Source organism: Porites lutea, chromosome 5 (genome assembly GCF_958299795.1).
Source record: "Porites lutea chromosome 5, jaPorLute2.1, whole genome shotgun sequence".
Taxonomy (NCBI): domain Eukaryota; kingdom Metazoa; phylum Cnidaria; class Anthozoa; order Scleractinia; family Poritidae; genus Porites; species Porites lutea.
In genome coordinates this window covers 21443365-21468741 of record NC_133205.1, presented here as the reverse complement: position 1 = coordinate 21468741, position 25377 = coordinate 21443365, and the positions used below count along the sequence as shown (strand labels likewise).

Below are 25377 nucleotides of genomic sequence, written 5' to 3'. Positions count from 1 at the left end.
GTTCGGCACGGCTGTAGCACGACGTTTGAAACGGGCCTTACAGTCCTTTAAAACTTGAACTCTTACCTTCAAAGTTTCCTCTATTAAACCCAAAGAGTGAAGAAAATCTATCTCTTTTTCGTTGTTGTGGCCACTTCATGAAAAAGAAGGAAAAGCTTTGTGTAATGGAAAAACTCTGTGTACGACTCCGAGTGAATTACGTTCGTTTCGCTAACGTCCGTAAGTCGTTTCGCTATGAACAAAATTTTCTCTTTGGCAGAAATAAGCCAGCGGAAGGAAGATTATTTCTCAGGAAAAAAAAATCATAACGTCTTGCACGAATTTTTATGCCGAGAACTGAACTCAGTTCCTTGTTGTTAAATACTTTCTCCTCTGGATTTCGAGTAATCTACTGTGATGTTTCAACGTTTTTAGTTTGAAATAAGAAACACCAGGTTTCGTTTGGCCTAACACGTTAGCGAAACCGGACCGGTCACCATTTCGCTCTCCGGCCTTATAGGTTGTATTCAGTGTATTAACCTTTTCTTTGACCGACAGCGTCAGGCCTGAAGTTCCTGTATCCTTTCTAATTTGTGACCAAGTCCCAAGAACACATGAATGTGAAGAAGATTAATAAAAAGAGCTCTAGGCAATGTAAAATTAAGAATGAATTCTTGCCTTGTGTGTGTGGTTGTTTTTAAAGAGATACGAAGTATGGTTGATTACAAAATGTTTGGCTGTCGGTTATTGCTTTTATTGATGTGGTGGCTCCTAAAAGAGCCGTTTGTTTTGTGGTGCAAGCAAATCACTTATGCTCGCTCTCCGCGGATTCGGCGGGCCAACTGAATGTCCTTGGGCATAATGGTGACACGCTTGGCATGGATGGCGCACAAGTTGGTGTCTTCAAAGAGACCAACGAGGTAAGCTTCGCTAGCTTCTTGAAGAGCCATGACAGCAGAGCTCTGGAAACGCAGATCGGTCTTGAAATCTTGAGCGATTTCTCGCACAAGACGCTGGAATGGCAGCTTGCGAATGAGCAGCTCTGTCGATTTCTGGTAACGACGGATCTCACGAAGAGCGACTGTACCAGGCCTGTAACGATGAGGTTTCTTGACTCCACCAGTGGCGGGCGCGCTCTTACGAGCTGCCTTTGTGGCGAGCTGTTTTCGTGGAGCTTTTCCACCAGTTGATTTACGAGCAGTTTGCTTTGTACGTGCCATCTTTAATTCTAACCGAAAAGTAACGGATATGATGTGCAACAAATATGAACTCAATATTTTTATACTTAGCGGGCTTCTTTCCGATTGGTCAAAAACTATGCGATTTCATTGGACAATCAAGACTACTAGCAAAGTATTGTCATTTATCTGTAATGCTGTGTTTCGATCCTTAGATACTTACCAGTATTTTGGATTAATGGAAATTGTAAATGCAAAGTTTTCGTCCTAAATAATTTGAAAGTATCATAGTGAAAGCAGTCAAAGAATTCATGGCTGGTTTTTGAGCGATACCGACTATTATTTTCTCTTTTAACCTGTTCGCACATCTCTTGCGAAGCAAAAGTATGGTAATAATTACCTTGACCTCGTGGCTCTTTTGTCCGAACTAACCAATAGAGAACCACCTCTTATTATCTCTTCTGGCTTGTTTTCAGTGAGGTCCTTCTTTGCGGTATAAATGCTGTGAGATTCGTTTACCACTTTATTACTCAGTTTTCTACACAGCTAACAACATGTCTGGTCGAGGAAAAGGAGGCAAAGGCCTAGGAAAAGGAGGCGCCAAGCGTCACCGAAAGATCCTTCGTGACAACATCCAAGGCATCACCAAGCCAGCTATCCGTCGTCTTGCTCGCCGTGGCGGTGTTAAGCGAATCTCTGGCCTGATCTACGAAGAGACTCGTGGTGTTCTCAAAGTTTTCCTTGAGAATGTGATCCGTGATGCTGTGACCTACACCGAGCACGCCAAGCGCAAGACTGTGACCGCCATGGATGTGGTGTACGCACTCAAACGCCAGGGACGTACTCTGTACGGATTTGGCGGTTAGATCTTCACGCTACACGTACTATAAAACCAACGGCTCTTTTAGGAGCCACCACATCTTTAAAAGTCATTGCCAATAAAGTTTACTCGTACTAATAGATAAATTCCTACTTATTGTAGAAGAATACATAGAAATAGGTTTGCAGTGGTGATGGCTAACTGTGGCTTAAGCTCTATTGATATCTAGTTTCTGAGATCATAAATGGCTGCACTGGGATATAAATAAGCTAACATATCAGAATTTGGAAAGCTTTTTGTTTGAGGAATGGACTGAAAATATTCGCGCGGTTTAAACGGTAAACTAATTTTTTTGAAATTTGCATTTGGAGGCATGCAGTGATAGGATTTGTAATAAATAATTCTTCTGAAAAACATTCACCATAAGATTTATAGCTGATTTTCACCTGACCAGAGCTCGTTTACTTTCTTCGTACCCCTCTCACGGTATTTTGTTTAATTTTAAAAGTCGGGTTCCGAGTCCGGTCATGTCTGGTGGCTTTCTTGTAGTTTATCTTCGCATCAATAAGTGCCTTGTTTGCCGCCAGCGATATAAAAATATGCACAACCTTCGTGCTTAAAGGTAGGATTGTTAAAAGTATACTTAATTCGTAAGTTTTTCTTATATTACGTTTTTTTCTTTGTAATTTTTATCAATTTCTTTTCGATGCAAAAGCGTTAGGTAAGTGAGTAGAAGAGGATTCCAACACCCATGAGAGGGCTTACTGTAAAGATACTAATAATAAAGTGACTCTTTTGATCGTGACTTTCATCATATTTGGTGGCTCCTAAAAGAGCCGTTTGTTTTTGACGTGGGAAGGATGTGTTTAAGCCTTTGGCTTCTTCTCGGTCTTCTTGGGCAGAAGAACAGCCTGGATGTTGGGCAGAACACCTCCTTGTGCGATGGTGACGCCGGCGAGCAGTTTGTTCAACTCTTCGTCGTTGCGGACTGCAAGCTGAAGGTGACGGGGAATGATTCTGGTCTTCTTGTTGTCACGAGCAGCGTTGCCCGCCAACTCGAGGATCTCAGCGCTCAAATACTCGAGCACTGCAGCCAAGTAGACCGGAGCACCAGCGCCAACACGCTCAGCATAGTTGCCTTTGCGAAGAAGACGGTGGATTCGACCAACAGGGAACTGAAGCCCTGCTCGGGATGATCGGCTCTTGGACTTGGTGCCCTTTGCCTTTCCTTTACCGCGACCTGACATGATTTTAGAACTTCTGGTTGGCACGAGAACGTAGGAGTGAATGAACTATTACTTGCAATCCTTAAAATTTATACGCGCGGCAAAATTTGAATAGGATCGAAACGCACCAATCACACTAAACAATTTTAGGTAGTTTATGAAATATGATGATGTATGCAGGAAGCTTGTTGACCTTGAAGGAAAGAAACCAATGAAAACTCAAAGATTTCGATCCGTATGTTAATTGATCCCCTGCTGGTTTTGTTATAAATACAATATTCTGTAAGTGTACATTATTCACTTCCATTCTTATCAAGTGAGATGGCACCTAAAGTTGCAGGAAAGAAAGGCGAGAAGAGAGCTGGAAAGGCTAAGGCTCCATCTGATGGAAAGAAGAAGAGGAGGGGAAAGAGAAAGGAAAGCTATGCAATCTACATCTACAAGGTGTTGAAGCAAGTTCACCCTGACACTGGTATCTCCAGCAAAGCCATGGGCATCATGAACTCGTTTGTCAACGACATCTTCGAGCGCATTGCCACTGAAGCTTCCCGCCTTGCCCACTACAACAAGAAGTCAACCATCAGTTCTCGCGAGATCCAGACCGCCATCAGGCTACTTCTTCCCGGTGAACTGGCAAAACACGCTGTCAGTGAAGGAACCAAAGCTGTGACCAAGTACACCAGCAGCAAGTAAACTCACATTGTGGGTTTACCGCCAAAACAAACGGCTCTTTTAGGAGCCACCAAGTGTAGTAAACTTCATAACCAATTCATTTCTATCATTTACACACTATAAAGTTTAAATTGTAGATAAGTCGGCAAAAGGAATCCTGTGTTTACAGTCAAACCAGGTCAAGCGTACCCCCCAAGAATCCATTGATGAATTTAATATTCAAAAGTTGAATCCGTTGCTAGTTGTAGATTTCAGATTGATCTCTGCATTCTTGCATGTGTAATGAGCCGTGAATTCACACGCGAGGCAGTTGTGAAATTTCTACCAGCTCCATTTTCCTGAAATTGATGTAAATGTCTTCTAAGAAGCTTAATCCATTCAAAGATTTCCAATCTGACCAAATACAGAGAAGTTCTCGTAAAATATTCACTGCTCATTACGCATGCAGAAATACCGCTTTGAATTTGACACCAGTTACGGGAACGACTAACGGATTCATTTTTCAAATAATGAATTCATTAATAGAATCTTGGGGGGTACGCTTGACTTGGTTTGACTGTAAATCACAAACGTACGAACGCTTTTATACAATCGCAGCAGTGGATGAAACAACTGACAGAAAAAATAAATGATGGGAAATTTTCTCAACGCCATTCTCGTTCCCTTGCCCGAGCGCATGATCGACACACTGGCTATGGTCGCACTACAGAGTTCAACAGCGATAAACGCATCTTAAATCACGCTAAAATTAACTCTCATATGGGCGACCGTTACCACCAAAAAAACGACCCCAGAACTGAATGCCCTTTCGAGATCTCAGTCGAAGAGGATGCAATTGACACTTAAAACCGACAGGCTTCAAATATCTAAAGCGCGATCTAAAGCGTCTCGAAAAGTAGGTTTTATCTCGAGATTTGTCTAAAGCTTTTCCGTTGAGCCAATATTTTGCCAAAATAAATACTATTGTTACTTGGGAATTTTAATGGCTTGCAAAGAACATGCAAGAAGTGCGAACTGTACTCCGATTTCAAATGATAGGGGTGATCGAAGGATTTTTGGGGTTTGAAATTTTTGATTTCGGGATTTTTTTTGGTAGGAAAACTTTGGCAAGTATTTTTTGGTAGCTTGATTTAAGTAGGGTAGTAGGGATTTTAATGGTTATTCAAAACAGTCGGAAGATTCGTGAGAGTTCGCGTGTATCCCGGCCGCGTAGTTCCGCGAATAAATTAAAACCAAACTTGTTTTGCGACTGTTTTAATATTAAACGCATTACGTTGCATCTTTTTCATAAAACCGGTTTTAAAATATATAATCAATCATGTCAATATGCGAAAAAGATTCTTACTCCAGACGGTGTGATAAATAAACTAGCCTGCGTGGCAGGCGTTTGAAAGGGAAGGGAAAGGGAGTTTTAGGCGCGAGCGAAACGCGAGGAGCGCGCGAGGAGGGAGGGAAAACAAACACAAACATTCTATCACTAATGTTTCTGTTTTTCGTGTGATATCTTTACGCTTTCTGGAATTTTTTTTTGGTTTGGAAATTCGGCATGGGACTTTTTTGAGTTTTGCCCCCATTCGATTATCACTGTTACTTGAAATCCGGAGTACCAGGAGCCCATCACTGGGAGTACCCCTCCCCGCTATGAATTTGAGGCCTAAAGCCTTTCTAGATTACAGGTTCCTTCCTGTAAAATGGTAAGGTATTTGGAAATATAAATTACTACATTGGAAACAGAGAATAACTAGCACTTATTTGTCTTTTTCAGCAAGTGCGTTGAACTCGTAAAAATGAATGTGGCATGAAGACAGAGTTTTTCCTTAAAGAGGCTTATGAGCATCACGTTTACGTCAAACGGCAAACACGAATTTGTAGCACGTGACCAAGTTTCCCTTTTACTTGTCGTTTACTTTTCATTATTTCTACCCACCGCCTCATTTTCTATTTTGAGAAATTTTTAACTTGAATCTGATGTTTGCCGTTTGCCGAATACTTGAAGCCAGGAGCCGGGCTCCTGTTGAAGCTTAATCTCTCGGTACCTCCAAACTTTATCCCTTTACGCGCCCTTGTTAGGGACCAGTCATAATTTAAGTTGGAGGTGGGGGGTGGAGGAGAAATTGGGGGGCCTTCAATTTTCAATTTTTTTTGCATGGATATGGGGGGACCTTAAAATGCCATAGAAGAAAGAAAGGGGGGCCCTTAAATCTTTTAACATGATTGAAGGGGGGGGGGTACCTAAAAACATGGGTGCTATTCTCACTGCATGCATAATTAGCCCGTAGCACGGGAAGATTTAAATCAGTTAAATCCCGTCCTGCCGGGCCTGCGTGCTGCCGCGCATGATGCCTTGCGGCCCTCGCTTCAAATAGCTCGGTTTTAGCCGCTTCCTGGCCAGTTCTACGGAGTTCGGTGAAAGTGGCGTTTAAGTTTCGCCCCTCCCACCTCCCCTGGTGGCGGTTGGCTTCGCCTTTGCGCTATGTTCGGCACGCCTATTGCCCTTACAGTCGCGGCATCTTTCCATAACTTAGTTCTCCGTGACGGGGTAATAGGTGTGCAGTGCGGATATTTTACTGTTAGTGGGGGTCTGGAAATAATTTGGGATAAAAAACAATTTCCCCTACCCCCCCCCCCCTCTCCCTCTCCAACTTAAATTATGACTGGTCCCTTACCCAAACAAGAAAATGCGAATGATAATTTGATAGCTAAACTTTTTGGTCATAATTGATTAAATTTCCTGTGCTCTGTGGAAAACGGAACGCATATCAAACGTTATCGTTATCGTCGTCATCGTCGTCGTCGTCGTCGTCGTCGTTTTCTGCAAAATCGAACGGAGAAGGGTCTGGAGACAAGGAAACAGTTCATTAACGTTATACAGTGTACTTCCCGCCGAAGCGTGCTGCAACACTGTCCATGGTTAAAATGCCTCATCAGGCAACAAGGAATCCAGAAATCAAGTTCACAAAGGTACATTGCAAAAAACATTTAGGTTAAGACATTATCATGCTAAATTACATCGGATTTTTCTACAGTAATAATAACTAGTTCCTAGTAATAATAACCAGTTCATGTTCCTGCAAATGAAGATCACGATCAAAGACCTTTGGAACTTAACTCTAGTATGTTAAAAGAAGAAATATCCTTGGTAAACCTGCTGTCAAAATGTAATTGATGAAATATGAAATAATGCTCAGTTAATTTCAAGTCCCATCCTTGGCTCATCGATCGTCCTTCCCCGGGCATTTTTCGGGCAATTGTCAATAGGCTTTTCCACGGCTTTTTTCAACTTATGACAAACACAAGTCAGGGAAAATCCTTCAACTCCGCAAGAAAAGTCGCCTTCAAATTAGTAAGATTGCCAAGTTTTAAGGTGTTTGTAGAAATTTTAAAAAAATACGGCTTTTCATGATCAAAGATCAAAGTCGCGAAAATTTACAGACGTTTGTATGGGGGGGGGGGGGGGGGAGGGGCACAAACTTGTTCCCCACGATCATCATCATCATCTTTATTTAAAAACACGGTAAATACATCAGGCATTAACAATTTAATATAACGCTACAACTTAAATACGAAACTATGTATACAGATTAATATTCTATAATTTAAAATATTGCTAACTATTAAGGAAAAGTAAACTAAATTAAAGCCTGTTTTACATGAATGCCGTGTCGGAATTAATTAGGAATCGTCGGAAATTAGTCACGATACAAACGCCTGTAAATTTTCGCAATCTTGCGGAGCCATATCTTCGCTCACCTAAGACGTATCACTTTCAAACTTGGCAATTTTAGTAATTTTAAGATTCTCTTCACAGTGGTTTCATCAGATTTTCCCTAACTGGTCGATGTCAAGAGTTGAAAAAACTGCAGAAGGGCTATCATTGTGTAGGATTAAAAAAATGTGTGCAAATTCCACACCCCTGGAGCAAATTTGATAAAACCTTTTCAAGTGTAATTTACAACTGTGACGATTGTGAGGGTAGCAAAGGGGGAGTCATCAGGGGGAACATATTCATTTTTTCTCAGAGTTGTCAGCTGGGCAGGCAAGTAAGCCTGATGGCATACTTGCCCTGTTACAATTTGGGTTGCTTGGACAAACGTGCAGAATTACATAAAGGAATGGTGAAAAAATTGTGCGCAGCTTGAACATTTATGATTAGTATTTTATTGCCATTATAGTCACTAAGAAAGGGTTTTAACTAAACTGTTGAGTACAACCAGGAGCCCAAAACCCGGAGCGTGCAACTGCCATAAATTCGTGCAACGGCGTTTTTACAAGTGAGTTTATTTTTAGATAAGCTTTTCCCGCGAAAAATGACTGTTGTCGCTTGGACCTTTTCACAGTCGGCTATTTCAGAGATGATTTCAATTTCCCTTTGCGTGAATTATGCGTTGTCGCCGATGAAGTAGACGTCCCAGTCTCTTTTACGTTTTGCAGATCTTCCTCTGAACTGCTAGTTTCCGTGTAAATACTGAAATTGTCGCTTGAAGTACTGTCAGAAGAATCCTCTGAAGATTCCTCAAGTGCGTCTGCCATGCTTTTTTTTTCAATGTGAAGGAGTTGTCCTGGTTACGTATTAAACATTTTTTATTGATGACGCACTTGCTTGTGATTGGCTTTTCGAAAGCAATTCGCGGGAAAGGCTTATCTAAAAATAAACCTACTTGTGAAAACGCCGTTGCATAAGCGCAGTATGGGCTCCTGGTACAACAGGCTACAGGCCTAGGCTAAACACAGTTTATTTATGTTTTACAAGTAACCACATCACTGTCTGTCAGTTTACCATGAAGGCAAGACAGTGTGCTTACGTTTTCCCCCGTATAAAGCAGCGGTTCCTGCGTCTCCTTTTTTTCTGTAGAAGACAGTGAAACGTCTTCTAAAAAAACGTCACATCTTGATATATATAAGGCACCACCTTCTGCTTCACCTTGTTTTTTCCGCTGAAGGCAACAAAACGCCTTCTAAAAAACGCCACATTTTGATGAGTGCAGTCATGTTTTCTACGAATGGCCTCTGAATGCAGTATTTTACAAAAAACTGAGCCTGCAATCGTTTCATTGAAAATACTGCACCATCATTATTCTAAAACTTTTAAGTGGATGAGAAGTAATCAGAACGCAGGGAAAATGTATAAAATCATATAAAAATTTTTGAAAAGATTTTGTGGTTGAGCAAAACCTCACTCGTCCGTAGGGCAACTTTTGAAGTTATCCGAATCGTCCATATGAGATTTCAGTCATCTGGGATGACCCCATGACTGGGAATATTGATCCCTAAGTCATGGTCCTGTTTCACGTGCAAATTTTGACAAATTTCATGTGTCATGTGCTTGATAAACCAATTTTTGCAAGTCACGAATTTAGTCTTCAACCTCTCCCATTGTTAATCAAAAGGGAGTTTTAGCATCGACATTTACGATGGCAGCAAAAACGTCCCTTTTAAAATGAATTAGCATTTTTTCTGACCTTGTCACGTTTATTCTAATTCGCTGAAAATGCCTAATCTAGCCAGATTTCCCTGAGGAGTTGAATTCTTGGGGACCGCACTCAAGTTTAGAAAGATAAAGAAAATTTTGTTGTCACCTGTTTACATCCTCCATAAAACATGAAATTAGGCATTTTCACATCGTAGTTGTGCAGCAACGGCAAAGAAATGTACAAAAAGTGTGGTGCATGTGCAAACTTGTTGTTTTGCTTAATAAAACTGTTGCTGTTTTGACATTCTCATTGCCGTCGCCATCGTCATCACTAAAACTCCCTAGCTACAAACTGAAACCAAAGTTATCATGGATCAGACTTCGACAGTTGTCATATTGAAATATGTCAAAGATTACTCTGACGACATGCGGTTTTTAGGTTCTAGTTTTTTAGTAATAGTTAACCAGCTGTTTGTCCCATGAAATGGGACAAATAATTCGCAAGTCCAGCATATCTTACAAGATAAATCACACTTCATATCCATAAATGGTTTCACGGGGTCAGGTTCGTATTATGGAAAATTTCACGCATCACATGCCAAATTTCGGCCTAATCACACATTACGTTTGTATACTCCAAACCAATTTCTACACATGAAAATAACACTTGTAAAAGTTTTAAAAATTGTGACTTACACATATTTATCTTCACTACGTGTTATGTGAAACTGTCCTGTTTCATTTCTTTCTACTTTTTTACAGCTTTTTATCAATAATGAATATGTGGACTCTGTTAGTGGAAAGACATTTGCTACCATAAATCCAGTGACAGAGGAAAAGATCTGTGATGTGGCTGAGGGTGACAAAGTAAGTCTATTAAAAAATTTAGTGTCAAATAACGTAGATTGATTGTCAATTTCATTTGTCCCCTAGCCTGAAGAGATTAACCCATTCGCTCCTGGAGATTTTGCCGAAAAACGCGTTTTGAAGCTAGTCGAGTGGTTTTCTGGTCACTGTCGTGCTATAAAGAGCTAAAACTTACCACAAACTGGTTTACAGGTCAAACACTTCACGGCCTTCTGATCCAGATGCAAAATATCAGCTTGCGAAGTTCGGGCATGCGCAGAAAGCAAAATTTCGACATAGTTTTTGGGTTTAAAAGTGACACAGCAGTCTTGACTTTTACTTTTCGCTTTCTCTCCTCCCTTCTTTTTTTGCTTTTCTTGCCTCATTTTTTTTTTCTCTTGCTGGGCATTTGAAGTAGGCTTGATTTTGGTGGGAAGAGTTTTTAGGAAAGCTTTTAGGATCTTAGGATTAGGCAAAGGGAAAGGTAGGTGGGTAATGGAACAAGATTTTCATGGAGATTTTCAGGTCAATGTCACGTGGTTTTTTGCTTGTTTCTCCGGTGCCCTTGACTGAATTGTGCTCATTCTGGTATGGTTTGAAAGATCTCTTCACTCTGCACAAGTTAGTGAAGAAAGTTGTCCTTGACCGTTAAAACTGATGACGTCACAATGGGTAGAAAGGACCTGGATCCGCACGGGCGGTTACGGGCGGTTCAGGGGCGAATGGGTTAAACAACATCAGAATCAACCTAGGTTAAAAGATTTTAACCTGAAATCAAATTTGATTTGTACCAAGTACATAATGGCATTCAACTCCCTTTAAAGAGGTCGCTTTAGGGACCTCGAGTTAGTGTTGTCATTAGTGAAAGTCTGGGATTTAGCTGCTGTTCGTATTATTGGGGTTTTATCAAAGTGAGATGTCGGCAAGGTGAGAGTTGAGAGTAGTCATAATGAGGAAAAGGATATTAATAATTATTATGATGGCTGGTGGAAAAAGAAAGAAACAACAGTGCTGTAGTTTATGTTTTGGAGCTGCCAGACTGTCTAAATTTGCATTATTTTGTTTACTTTGTGACTGATTACATTGATGGTATTGAGTATTGTACTTGATGAGGGGCGAAAAAGCAAGCAAAAGCATAGTATTTTATAAAATAACTAAGATAGTATGCGTGCTCTGATTAGCTGAGAGGTGTGTTTGCATTAGAGTATGTAAACACAGTTGTGATGTCAAGATGTTTTGCCTTCCATGCACTAATATCTTGCAAGCACTATTTGAAAAAAGTTTTGAGTTTAAAACTTGACAAGTTTACTTTGCTTACCTCATTTCCTCCTTGGCTGAAACTTGAGAAATCTGTAGAAACATACTGTATCAATTTTTTTCGCTTTAACTGACTTTTAGGTGAGAAAAATCTGTATTTTGGAAAGCATCTTTTTTGCAAAACAAAAACTAATTACGCACACAAAACTTTGTGTACAATGCTTTAGGACTGGTCAGAATTTCTCCCCTAATCAGTGCCAAAAGTTGGAAAAGTTATGTTATAAAAACAACAGAAAACTGTTTTACTGCATGTGCCTAGCCTGATATAAACACTCAAGGGGTTGGTAGAATTCTGAATAGTTATGCAAACCCTCGATTTTGTCTTGGGTTTGCATTTAAAATTGTCTCAAATTCTCCCAACACCCTGTCGTATTTATATCAGGCTATGCAACTAGGAAAATGTTTTCCATTGCTTAAATAAATGGGAAAGGAAGTATGACTGATTTATAAAAGGGTCTCAAATAGTGTTATTTAACTAGAAGGGTCTTGTCAATCCTTGCTCTCAGTGGTTTTCATTGGCTAATCCTGTTGAATCCTAGACATGAGGTTTTAACCTGCCTTGCTGTGGGGCATTTTTTTTTATGTTCCAGGCTGATGTTGACAAGGCTGTGCAGGCAGCTGCTTCAGCTTTTAAACTTGGAAGTCCTTGGAGAACAATGGATGCTTCTGAAAGGGGTAGATTGCTGTATAAACTTGCAGACCTGGTAGAGCGAGATTTGGACTATCTAGCTGTAAGTATTAAGTTATACCTAATATGGTAATGCTAAGCACATTCGCAGGCACTGTTGTAAGAGGCAGAAATCGGAGACTTGCTTAACTTTTCATATTACATGTATGAGAAATGTTACTGAACGAAAACATTACATTCTTCTAAATTCAGTCTTTTTTTGATCAAGTCTCTGGAGACACTAGACAGTGGCAAACTGTTTGCAGATTCTGTAGATGATATGGATTTGACTGTGAAGGGCTTCAGATACTATGCTGGATGGGCTGATAAGATATCAGGGAAGACAATATCTGCAGGTCAGTGGAAATTGTTTAAGTAGATAAATTCTATTTTTACTGACATACATCTACATACCCTGTCATGATCATCATTCTTGCTGTTCGCACAGGGCAGCCACCTATTTTTGTCTCGAGAGCATCTGAGATCTCAATTTGTGTGGAAGTTTATTTGGAAGTTTGTTTAGCTGTTTGTTAGCAGTTCCCAGTCCCCACCGTGTAGCACCTTATGAAGCGAAGTGAAATAGCAGCCAAAATTTTATCAGAATTTTGTGAGGGCTAAGAAAGTCTATGACTCTCTCTGAAAACGTTTAAAAGGAAATATGGCGATAAACTTGTTACAGAGTTTGTTTAATAGCACTCTTGCGACCTCTTGGTTATGTGATATCCACAACTGAGATACTTAACAATAATGAATGAGGCTGAGTATCTTTTGAAGAATTACGGAGATCGAGGAGGGTGTTATCCGTTGAGACCATAGGCCGAGGCGGATAACACCCTCAGAGATCTCCATAATTCTTCATGATATGAAAGCCGAATTCATTTGTTTTATTATTCACTCAAAATAATTCCTAGTTTAAAAACATGGCTAACACATGCTTACCTCCATCGATCCATCGATGTTAAGTTCATCTTCGATAGTGCATGTTTAGGGTTGTTCAGCTCCGCAAATATTCTCCAAATAGCAGATGTCACCCTTCAAGTTGTCTTCTTGCTGTTCTTGCCATGTTTTTAGTTATTTTTTTGCCTTGTTCTTACTTTTGAAACGAGTGAAATGTCCGCCATTTTTCACAACCAAAACAACTCAACCTCGTTCCCAAGTCTTCTCAGTTAACGGTGCATTAACCTGCAAGAATGCTGCATTTTTTACGTCATTTCCTTGCTAAACACAAAATCCTTCCAAATTTGGTTATCAGTAACTGGTTATGGTGAATTAAACATGTGCTCTTAGTCAATTAGAATCGGGCAAATATTTTGAATGAATAATAAAATAGATTATTTACTACTGGTCTAAGCCCTTGATCTTTCTACATGGGGCAGCACTTCCCTTCCATTATGGAACCTCTAGTTTATTTCCAGCTCGTGAAAGTATGAATACAGTTGAGTCTTTATGCAAGACCAACTTTCCGATTAGACCACCTCCCATCAATGACCACCTATCCATCATCATCCTCATTGTCATGGTCATGGTCATCAGTCCTTTTGAATCTTGACAAAACATAGGTCCTCCACTAATGCCCACCATCTGCCTCTATTTTGAGCAGTGACTTTTGCCTCCCACCAAACATGCAGTACATATACTGTATCAGTCCTCTCTTCTCAAGTTCTGAAGAATTGCATTGGGTTTTCTTTTTCATTATTTCCCTGCTGGTTCATTTCCAGGGCTGTCTTGGCCACAGGTCCTTCTGGTCTCCTCAGTATGGATCCATCGCCTTTAAGTTGTTCTTTTGCCTCCTCCTCTATCTGGCGTTGCCTGTCTCCAACATTCATTTCAAATTTCTTTGGGTCACCAAATCTGCAGGATGCTCCTTAGGCACTTGTTAACCCATTTGTCCCTGAACTGCCCATGTGAACCCATGTCCTTCTTTGTACAGCTTGTGAGATCATCAGTAAAAACTCAATGACAACGTTGTCATCTAACGTCTGCAGGGGAATCTTTCAAATCATGCAAGGAATTAAAGACAAAAAATCATGTAACACAAAAATCAAATTATCAAACTCAAAAATCAAACTCCTGAACTGTCTGCCTTATATTTTGCAGATGGTCCATACTTTGTGTACACAAGACATGAGCCTGTGGGTGTTGTAGGAGCTATCACTGCTTGGAACTTCCCTCTTAACATAGCTGGCGTGAAGCTTGCTCCAGCTCTGGCTTGTGGCAATGTTGTCATACTTAAACCAGCAGAGCAAACTCCACTAACAGCCCTCTACATTGGGTCTCTTTTCAAAGAGGTAATTTGATATTGTGCTGCTCTTAACTTAAAAATAATAATTAAGTAGTAATAAAAATGCCAAGTCAAATCTCACGTTGACACCAAATAACCTAGATAATACTATGCTCTAGTCCTTCTATTGAGCGCTCTGCCGATAGGCGTGCATATGTATCAACTGGTATAAAAATAATAATTAAATTATTGATCATTGCAAACAATATATATTTTTAATTCTTGAATGGACCAAAAAAAAATAGAAAATAACCCATGGGATTGCCTAGATATGGAATTTCCCTTCAAGTGTTTCATGGATGACATGCAGTCAAACCTGTAATAAGTGAACCTGTATTAATTAGATGGACACCCTCTACTAAGTGGTCACTTACCAAAGCCCTGGAGAACATTTCCCGTAATCACAGTACATTTACTGACTTGTACGTTAAGTGGTCACCTCTATTAAGGGGTTGCAGTTACCTTTTCTAAGGTCACAACAAGTTATTTTTTATTGTCTTCACCTCTATTAACGTTCACTTTGTTAAGATCCATACCACTTTACAACAGATACACAAGACAGTTTAAGGTTTCATTTCTTTGTGAAAGAAAAATATTGTTTTGTTATGCAAGAAAAGGGTCACAAATCAAACCACCATGGAAAGTGGACGTTTACAAAGTCCACTTACCATGTCCACTTAGTCTTGAGCTCTTTAAGAATTTCAATAATAATGTTGCAAAGTATCTAGAGGACTTTTCTGGTGTTACACAGGCAGTATAGTGCGGGTAGTGATGCTAAGCAGTTTAAAGTACATATTATATATAGTTGAACCTCGATTATCTGAACTCGTTGGGACTTGAGTTAATAGTCTGGATAACCGAGAGTTAATCATTGCGACAAAAATGTAATCATAGGGAATAAAGACAACAAAATTTAAATGTAAATTAGCTCTTACTTGAATTTATGTATGGACTGTAAGTATATAATATATTTTCAGTTCTTCGCTCATCCCGACGCTGTCGGTGAATTTCAGGATCTTCTCTTAGTTTTTGCGTATATGTGAGGTCTGGTACTTGCTGATTTTAAACTTGAGTACTAAATTTGTTCCTCTTTCGCCTTTCTCCAAACCTGAAATAATCATTTGCTTATCCTTTATCGAGAGAACGGACTGCTTTCATTGCATAGACATTGCTGTGATTTGAGTGTTTGATCGATTGGTCTTGTTGTTACATAAGCAACCTAACAATTAAGCCAATCAGATTTCAGCTGAATGCATCAGAATAATTGTTGATCTCATGCGCTTGCGCTTTTTCAAAGCGAAACTGATTAAAACAGCGTTTTAAACACACGTTTGGAAGAATTAATAAACTTTTAATTATTTTTTCAGTTTTTCAAGATCATATCTTATTAACGTTCATGAATAAAACAGGACCTGGGAAACAAGTCTGGATAACTGAAGTTCGATCGTAGTGAAAAGTGGAACTACAATATATTGTATTGTGTCACTTAAATAATTTTCTGTATATTATTGTAGGCTGGCTTTCCACCTGGTGTGGTGAATATCATCCCTGGTTATGGTCCCACTGCAGGTGCTGCCATATCTGAACACATGGACATCAACAAAGTGTCATTCACTGGCTCAACAGAGGTGCTTCTTAGTATTTTATTTAAAAAACTGACTGGATTAAACTATAAAAATTAGCATTAAAAAACACTTTGACTGCCTAATGTTCATTTTTTTCTAACTCCTAAAAAAACACCTTCATTTCAAACGTACGGACAGGAGGTGGGGAGTGGGTGGGTTTTTAGGGTGTTTAGCATAATGAGGAGGGAAATGCACCTTGCTCCCAAAAGATTTACACACTGGCCTCCACCCCCTGGGTACTTTTAAAAGTAATTGCTGAATTGTGACAATCTTGTGGGAATATAGGGGGCTATGAACAGTCCAATGCTGATTTCAATAATTTTCTTGCGTTGCTGCCATATGTGGTTGCGTTTTTGTTTCAGGTTCTCTCCCTTGCTTTGAGAGGTGTTTTTCGGGTTTTTGGGTTTTCCCCTCTCCTTACAAACCAACACTTCCAAATTCCAATCAATCTTGAAGGAATGGACACATTTCAGTGAGTTCTAAAGAACTCCTAAGTGCTCCATGGGAAAACAAATTACAGATTTGCAATAACAATTGTTCATTGTTTGTAACTATTTAAGGTTGGTAGATTAATACAAGCTGCTTCTGCGAAATCCAATCTAAAGCGTGTGACACTGGAGCTGGGAGGAAAGAGCCCTAACATAGTGTTTGCTGACAGTGATTTGGACTATGCAGTGGAGTATTCCCATGCCGCTGTGTTTTTCAATCAAGGACAGTGCTGCAGTGCAGGCACCCGTACATTTGTACAGGACACCATTTATGATGAGTTTGTCAAGAGGAGTGTGCTCAGAGCTCAGAAAAGGACAGTCGGTGATCCATTTAATGAAGAAATTGAGCAAGGGCCTCAGGTAAAAAAAATTTTTCAACAAATGATAAATCATCAACTCTTTATTTAATTTGCATTTTCAACCTGAAAAATAAAAAATCTTGATTGGCACTGGAAACCTGAACTTTTTCATTACCTATTAATGGTTAGCCTGCGTAGCTGGCGGTATTTTGTAGTAGTCGAGTGAGATTTGGCGGCGGAGCCGTTGTAATGTATTCGAGTGAGATTTGATGGCAGAGCCGTCACGAAATACCGCCTGCCAGAGAACCATGATTTTTCGAATGCCGCCCACTTTTGTCACCTTAGCTGATCCCAATTAAATCAGCAATTTGAAACTTCCGATTATTTTCACGCGAGACAGTTTAGAAATAAGCGTTGACAGGCTTAACACGACTCCTAAGCTCGTGATAATGTGAAACATGACCTTGTGAGTTTGGTTGAACCGAGGTTTTTTTATTTTCTCAGCTCTCGCGCGAAGGTTACTAGCATTACACAGTGCATGTATCATTCTAAACTTTGACTGAGTAAATCTTTTTTTGCCACACTAGTCTTAACATTATAAGGTCATGAAGCTGGTTTGTTACATGCATACTGAGTAACCATTTCCTGTGGTTTATTCTTCTGTAGGTGTTCCTGATAGGATTTGATCTCAGATGCAGTTGTAAAGTGTTCTAATTTTCTTTGACCTTTGTTTCTTACGGCTAAATAAAGACAATTCCAGCGCTGTGAAGTTTAAAGACGCCATTTCGGCTATTTGGTCATCAATTATGCTGTTTTAAAGGGGAAACCACAATCACTTACGTTTTCCAGTTTGCCATCTGCTCTCTTAATTGGGAAATATATACAAAGGATCATCTAACATGATTGACATATGTATGGTCCTCGACCAATCCGTTTCCCCGCACACTGGTGTGCGGACTATTCAAAATACCGGGGTTTTCTTGCAGGCGGTATTTCAACCGCCTCGTCCCTACTCCCTTTTTTTGGAACACGGCTCCGTCACCAAAACTTTAATCTCGCACCCACACAATACCGCCAGCTACGCAGGCTAATTAATGGTTTAACTGTCTATTCCAATATTTCTTGCAAAAAAGAAAAAAACTGAAGAGCCAATAACATTCAATTTGAAAAAGTAGCTAATCATTTTCATTAGTTTTATAAAAGAAAAAACTAGTCAGTTTAGTCCTGTAGTGAAGCTGCATGTGCATACAGCTTCGCATTTTTTTCCTGGCAGTGTTCAACTAATACATACTTTACTGTGTCACTCAAATTAAAATTTGTCTTTGTCCTTCAGGTGGATAAAGAACAGTTTGATAAAATTCTGGAGTTGATTGAAAGTGGCAAGAAAGAAGGTGCAAAGCTGGAATGTGGTGGTGGTCGTCATGGAGACAAGGGATATTTCATACAACCCACTGTTTTCTCAGATGTCAAAGATGACATGAGGATTGCTAAGGAAGAGGTACTTACCTCCTTGATTCTGTCTGAAGTCAATGTACTGCCAGCTAAATTCTAACCACAGGGTTCTTGACATTAAGTTTTCAAGTAGAAAAAACTAGGATGTAAAATCAGGTGGCTTGGCAATCAAGTGCTGTAGGCAATTTCAGGCTTTCACTCCCTCACTTTACTCATAATTTTTTCCCTCAAAAACAGATGGCTCAGACCTCAAGAAGTAGCCAGTTTTTTTTAGCCGGTTGATGGCACTTAAGGTATTCAAATCTGCTCTAAACCCTTCCATTTGAAAAGTTTATTTCTCAAATAATAAAGATGCGACAAGATTTTATTCAGTGGCAGCTAGTTTTTGCACCAGGTTACCAGTAAGCCCTTGCGATGTTTTAGTGTGGATTAAAATTTCTTATTTTACTCCATGATGCCCATTGAGTTTAATTCTTATCACTAAAATATGCGGTGGTCTTCTTATCCTCTTATTTCAGGATCTGGAAGATCATTATAGGTTTTCACTTACTTGAAGAATGAATAATGGATCTTCCACTGGTTACCTTAAATTAAAAATATTATTGTTAGAATCAGATAGTGATCAGACACAGTTCTTGTTCTTTCTTGGTTTCAGATTTTTGGCCCAGTACAGCAGATAATAAAATTCGGTGACATAAGTGAGGTTATTGACAGGGCAAATAACACAACTTATGGACTGGCAGCTGGAGTATTTACCAAGGATGTAGACAAAGCAACAACCATTTCCCACAGTTTGCGTGCTGGGACAGTGTGGTAACAAGCTACTTTAATCTCTTTTACCAATCAATTTAATGATGTTCATAATCTAAACTCTGCACAATGTTCAGCATTTTGGACTTTTTTATAAGATGTAGTAAAAAAGTCTTGTATCTATTCATGGTAAAAAAGGTGTTCTCTGCTTGAGTATTAAAAACAGTAAGCTTTTAGCTTCCTAGCGTGTCTTAAGTCTTAAAGAAATGCAAAAATACATGATAATAAATAAATATATACAAAGAAAATGTATGAAAAAATTCAAAGTGTATTAAAAATATGATAAATATGTATACCAACAAAATTTTAAGAATGGAGCATTTTAGCTACCATCTTAGGGTTAATACCTCATTCATAAATTAATGCTTGCAGTGTGCCAAGATTCCATAAGATTCTTTGAACTGCCGATTTTCCTTTGTCCATTAGACTGGCATTATCGATGCCAGTTTAGCAGTAATTACTAGACCATTCTAACTTTAAATTGTGTAGATGTGTTATCTTCTATGTAAACGGTTTGCTTGATGTGGAAGTTATATGTTGTTAGTATAAAAATGATGCAGATATTATAATACTGTTGGTTGCATCAAAGCGTGTACATGCGAGGAAAAATACATGTTCTACTTGGGCGCAAACGTGACATGTTTTGGTGCCAAACACTTGAAGTTTGGATAAGGCGGCTGTTGTTGACTTGATTTGTTTTCACCCAACAAAATACTCTTTGCCAGAATTTTTAGGCGTTAAGAATAATATTTTTGTTGAGACAAGTGTGCTGGTTCTGATCAAGAAATATGCCTGAAAGTTGAGGCAAGTGAAATATGAGCAGAACGCGCTGATCGAAAACATATAAACAACCTACCTTTGGTGTGACAGTTTGCTTTAACGGCAGTCAAATTTCATGTTTTTTTGTCTCAGTACATGCTTAGATGCAACCGACAGTAATTTAATCAAATTTTGTAAGTATCCTTTACTCTTGTGCCTCAAGTAATGCAAATTTGATTAATATTTAATGATTATTAATGATTATTATTTTTATTCTAGGGTCAATTGCTATGATGCTGGAGCTCCTCAGGCACCATTTGGAGGTTTTAAAATGTCTGGGCAAGGAAGAGAATGGTAAGTCTTTTATAAGAACACCTGATTATTACAGTATTATGGAAAGTTTTAAGTCATTGTTACATATTGCCCAGTTGGTTAGTCGAGAGGAAGCAGGTAATACACTGACTCTTGGCAACTCAACTTTTTTCATACATTTACTAGTATTTACTAATATTTGTTATTGAAGTATTGTAGTACACTCAAACCTCGTTGATGCAGACACAGAGGAGGCCATAGAAGGTCCATTTAAATAATAAATGCACCTTTTATTTAAACAAAATACTAAGGAGGACATTAGTATCTTCAAACTACTCATCTCAACAAACCCAATGATTCAGTGAATTGGTGTCTCACCTCCCCAATAATTTCTATTTTGTAGGGGTGAATGTGGCTTATTACCTTTCCTGGAAGTAAAAACGGTAAGTGATTCTAAATCATCTGTGCTGAATAGTTATTGGTTGACAATGCATTTGTTTTTTATTGCCTTAGTAGGGGGCTTGAGAGGGGGGGGGGGGGGGGGGTGTTCTTGCACTCTGACTACTGAGTACCAGACAGTACTTATTTTCAGAGCAGCTATGCTTCAGTTTTTCTCAAATCCCCTCTTAGAAAATCAGACCTAGGTGCCCTCAAGTTTTGACACCTTTCTTCAAGAAACAGAACATCTCAAAAACCTTATTGCTTTGGGGGTGGCGCTCATCATACCATCAGCCAAGGAAAAGAAAAAGTAGCCAGAAGCCATTTACAGCTGAAGTAGCTGTGGGAGCTCCTGCTGCGATTTTAGTTTAAACCTTTGACGACTGCTTTGGCTGTTTTCATTCCATATTGAATGATTATTTTCCTTCATAGACACATTTAGCTTTTAGTTTAAGCTAATAAGTTGGTGGGAAGCATCATCATCTGACCAATCCTATAATAAAGTGACAAAAGGTTGGGGAAAAATCCACAGCTAATTTCACTGTTTACCTACTACTCTTTGAAGATTAAATTTTTTCCTTTCCTAAAAAGTTAGCCAGCCACTCCATACAAAAGAAAGACTATAAAATGAGCAACAAAACTGCTTATAAAGATGGAACGAAAAGCAAAAAAGAGAGCTAGAGAGAAAGATCGAAACAGATTCGCAAAAAAATACAAGTCCATGCAAATTTCGGCGTGTGCACATATATGAAAAAAAAGCTGCTTAATTACATCCAATTAGCTGGAAAATATGCCCTTTTTGTTACAAAACTCATTTTTCGCCAATCTTATGCTAATTAGCCAAAAACCAGTCCAAAGAAGAGAAATTGGTGAAAAATGCTTTGTTTTCGCTACTTGTGCAGGTAAGAAGAGTTTCCTGATTGCTTCTTTGCAGTGGCTTTCAGCTCTTTACATTCTAAAGAGAAGGCTTTTGAAATCTCTAAGAATTTGAAGAAGTAAATGGGTTGTTTGCCTTCCTGATATAACATTTAGACAGACAGTTGAAGTATTCCCAAAGCACAGTTTAATTCCGTAAAAATATGAAAGATAGCTGCCAATTAAAGTCCATTCGGCTACAGTAGTGACATTTATTCATATCAAAAAGGCTGAGGCTTTGCTAATTTTGAAGCATCTTTGATTTTTTTTTTGCAGGTTACAACAAAAGTTCCATCAAAGAACTCATAAAAATGGGTCAAATTACCAATCAGAAGCCACAGTGAACAGGCCAGATCATTACAGCAACATACAATATCTACAATGACAATGTCACACTTGAGAAATATGAAAACATGGTCATAAAGTGAATAAGAATTATCATAAATTATTGTGATAATGAATGCATTAGTTTTCTTTGATTTTTGAAGGTGATTTCTTGATAGAAGCAATGTACAGATCAATTTAATATTAATTCATAGAAAAATATTTTAATAAACTATTCAAATATTAATATGCCGGTATTTTAATGTTTCAAAAACATTAAAGCAAACACTAAATGGAAATATTTAGATATTTCCAAAAAAAAATGAAGCAATTACTGGATGATTATTGTATACTCTACTACTGTAACAAAATGTTTTCAGCAATTTAGCCCAACTTGCTTCTGTGCCTCTTTAGCAAGTGAGCTCTCTTTTCGTGCTCTGAAGCTTAAGAAGTGCGTGACTCAGCTGTTACTGAAGTTGTTTGCAGCTCGAGAACCTGGAGGGAGGTTCTGCCATGTATTAGTGCCGTTTTTGGTGTCGTCACGCAACGCTCCTCCCCGCTGCGTGACGACACTAAAAACGGATGTGTGGCAGACTAGCCATGTATCGGAGAGACTGGGCCTAGGGGAGGGTATCATTTTCTTGGAAAATGAGACAAAGCTTAGCCTGTATACAACTGGTGGAGGGAAGGGGGAGGCTGAACACAGGCTAACAAACTGTTAAAGGTCTGGTATAGGCTAAGCATGCAGCATTCCGAATACCCAGCAGCACACCCTCTCCCAAAAAATACTATGGTACCCTTCCCCTCGGGGGGGGGGGGAGGGGGGTCTCAGGAGATGGGATGCCAGAGAGGTGTGACACAAAAATACGTTACAAACAAAATTAAACAAAAAGACAAACAATAACAGCAACAGAAAAAAAAAACAAATTTTAACACAAATTTATTACACATTGGAGTCTGCCGTATGAGGTTCCTCGGTTTTAGGCCACCTGTCGACGCTTGTTCCATTCACTATCGTTTCACCACTGATTCAAGTGCGGTTACGCGACAATCGGTAACAAGAATACGTGACACATCTCACAGTGTCAGATCACACGAATAGTGGGTCTTCGAGAGTGAGGCCTGCAAGTAGGGTTTCTTCACTCTCTGGGTTTTGTAACTGTTCTTCATCATGACTTTCCAGCAACAGTTGAATTTCTTTTGTATTAACAGCAACAATAAACCTCGCGTTTCTTCTTCTGTCGTTCAATAATCACTCGCTCGATCCATCATGAATCACAGTTTAAAATTCTTGTTTTTGTGTTTTCTTTTTCTCTTTTTGATGAGTGGACTGATGAAGTTCTCTTCTAATCTAAACACAGTAGAATCCTGTAAAATAAGGGAAAGATTTAACATGCTTGATGGGGTCAGAGTAATTGAGTGGCGTGCGCCATAAATTAAGCTTATAACCGCGCTTATTTGCTTCCAATGCATCATTTCCTCAATATGCTTTCTGAATCCTTTCTTAACGCTGGACCGAGAAGTTTCTGCAAAATAACGTAGTTGAGAATGTTCAAGTTTTGTTCGTTTCAAATCGCTGATGTGGAGAAGGTTAAAAAATTTTCAGCTTATTCCTCCCAAAGTTTAAAATATTTTAATTTCATATGGCTGAGTATCAGATGGTAGCGTGGCCGAGTGGTCTAAGGCGCTGGTTTAAGGCACCAGTCTCTTCGGGGGCGTGGGTTCGAATCCCACCGCTGCCACTGAATTTTTCTTTTTTGTTACTTTTAATGTTGCAGTAGGGCTTTATATTTTAAAGCTCTCCCACTTTTTCTTTCCTTGCTTTTTTATTAGCTTGTCCACCGACGCGCTTCTCTCCCTCTTTTTTTCTAAGATGGCGGGGGGGTGGGGGTGGGGGGGGGGGGAAGAGGGGTGCGTTCGAGATTAAAGAGGCATATTACAAGGTTGCTCCCCTGAAAGATTTTGAAAGTTTGATGTTCTGAAATGGCAAGAAATACCAATCTTAAAATGTTTAGGATGGAATAACCATATCCAGGCTTCTAAATGTCAATGTAAACAGCTCCGGGGGTAAAATAGCTTCTTTCTCCTTCTACGAGCTGCGCCCTGTTGTCGTGTCTCGGTCCCTTGAATAATTGTTAAATTTCCCAAAGAAGTTTTCTGAATAAGAACGAAAGAGCTGTGATCCCAAATCTGAACGTCTCACAAATTATGTCTACTGCGCCTTCAGGCTTAAACTTCCCCTCTCGGGCAAGTATAAGACCCCACAAATCCCCACCCCTTCCAGTGACAAGTGCATAATCGGCTCCTGACAGTCAGTGGACATTCCAAAAAATTGTTCCTGCAAAATACAAAAAATCGTCGATCCGTAAAAGTCCTGCAAAAATTTCGAGCCCCGAATGGCAATCTCGTACCTCGACGGTCTTCGTCCCTTCCTCGGGGCCAGAGCTATACCGAGAGTGAATATTTTTAACGGCTCCCAATGGAAAAATGTTCTTTTTAAATGAATTCCTTTCATTTTCGTAGTTTTTTTTTGGAACGGTAGGTTTTTCCCCATACAAATCCTTATAATTATTTTTAATCTTACCCGGGGATGCCAATGCTCATGATCATGGTTTTTTACCTGTCGGAAAGTAAATGGAACACGGCTTTTTGGAAACGGAAAATTGCTGCGAGCAACGGAACATCTGAAAAGGTAGTCCTGTTTTTCCGGATGGAATATTCCAAACAGTTTCAGGCCTTCGCGGTCGTTTTCCTGTATTAAAATGGAACTGATTTGTACAAATGGTAAACGCGATTCCGGGGCGAAAGGAGTGGCCATCTTCAAGACAATGATTTTCTCACGGTCAAACATTAGCTAGTGCACTGGCCTTTGGCATTTTGACATCTCACGAAATTATGTTTTGTACTTTGTTTCTTTGACTCAAAGAAGACACTTCCTCGTTGACAATTGTTACCTCCAAAAAAATAAGCTTCGGTAATATTATTCTTCAAAGGCCATTGCGGCCTCTTTGAGGGGAAGTAAATTTACATTTCAATAGCGGCTGGGCCTATATCTAGAGAGAAATTTGTGTCAGAAATTTTTCAGAGTATCGAAGTTAATATTTCGTACATTGACTTCAAACAGAACAGCAAATTAATGATCTGCAGTAAAAGTGGAATACCATACATGTCACAAATAACAGCACAAAAGCCAACCGAAAATAGTGTCAGCAACACCCAGAAAAAAAAACAATCCATATATACTAGTAACTAGCAGTTTATAGTCCAAAGACATCTACCTTGGCGTTCTCTGTTTCAGTCTAATTTGAGCGGTTTTTATTCGGAGGAGCTTTTTTGAATTTAAGGGAGATTAGCACAGTTTGGCTTAGCGATAAAAATTTATCCCCTGATAAGAGTTTACTTTAGACTGACACTTTGGTTTAAAGAGGCTGACTCTCTGAATAAAGCACTGCATATTTCTATACGAGAAATTAGCTTAATCCAAGAAAGGAAAATGGGACAGAAACAGGGAAAGCCTTGCCTTCACCAAAGTGTTTTTTAGACCAATTAAACGCTTGAA

The 25377-nt window shown here is 39.3% G+C and overlaps 5 protein-coding genes and 1 non-coding gene across 7 annotated transcripts in view; 4 read left to right on the top strand and 2 right to left on the bottom strand.

Moving 5' to 3' along the window:
• LOC140939250 (aldehyde dehydrogenase 1A1-like) overlaps positions 1-22033 on the top strand; it is a 199714-nt gene extending 177681 nt beyond the window's left edge. For both annotated transcript variants that reach the window (XM_073388829.1, XM_073388828.1), the window contains exons 2-13: positions 6790-6836; positions 10048-10152; positions 12039-12179; positions 12345-12471; positions 14213-14403; positions 15911-16024; positions 16582-16869; positions 18142-18306; positions 18916-19073; positions 20109-20183; positions 20545-20584; positions 21771-22033. In XM_073388829.1, coding sequence (XP_073244930.1) covers positions 6792-6836; positions 10048-10152; positions 12039-12179; positions 12345-12471; positions 14213-14403; positions 15911-16024; positions 16582-16869; positions 18142-18306; positions 18916-19073; positions 20109-20183; positions 20545-20584; positions 21771-21803 — 1482 coding nt within the window. In that variant the 5' untranslated portion in view covers positions 6790-6791 and the 3' untranslated portion in view covers positions 21804-22033. The remainder of the gene's footprint in view (positions 1-6789; positions 6837-10047; positions 10153-12038; positions 12180-12344; positions 12472-14212; positions 14404-15910; positions 16025-16581; positions 16870-18141; positions 18307-18915; positions 19074-20108; positions 20184-20544; positions 20585-21770) is intronic.
• On the bottom strand, positions 735-1200 carry LOC140939252 (histone H3). Its single transcript, XM_073388831.1, has one exon. The coding sequence runs from the start codon at positions 1197-1199 to the stop codon at positions 789-791; it is 411 nt and encodes a 136-aa protein (XP_073244932.1). The 5' UTR covers position 1200; the 3' UTR covers positions 735-788.
• LOC140938077 (histone H4) lies at positions 1712-2023 on the top strand. Its single transcript, XM_073387617.1, has one exon. It carries the CDS (start codon positions 1712-1714, stop codon positions 2021-2023), a length of 312 nt encoding a protein of 103 aa, XP_073243718.1.
• On the bottom strand, positions 2617-3224 carry LOC140939253 (histone H2A-like). The gene has a single exon (XM_073388832.1). The coding sequence runs from the start codon at positions 3222-3224 to the stop codon at positions 2844-2846; it is 381 nt and encodes a 126-aa protein (XP_073244933.1). The 3' UTR covers positions 2617-2843.
• LOC140939254 (histone H2B, gonadal-like) lies at positions 3501-4634 on the top strand. Its single transcript, XM_073388833.1, has one exon. It carries the CDS (start codon positions 3525-3527, stop codon positions 3894-3896), a length of 372 nt encoding a protein of 123 aa, XP_073244934.1. The 5' UTR covers positions 3501-3524; the 3' UTR covers positions 3897-4634.
• A 1445-nt stretch (positions 22034-23478) lies between the features above and the next one.
• Positions 23479-23560, top strand: Trnal-aag (transfer RNA leucine (anticodon AAG)). The gene has a single exon. It is a non-coding gene; the product is annotated as a tRNA-Leu (tRNA).
• The last annotated feature ends 1817 nt before the right edge of the window (positions 23561-25377 follow it).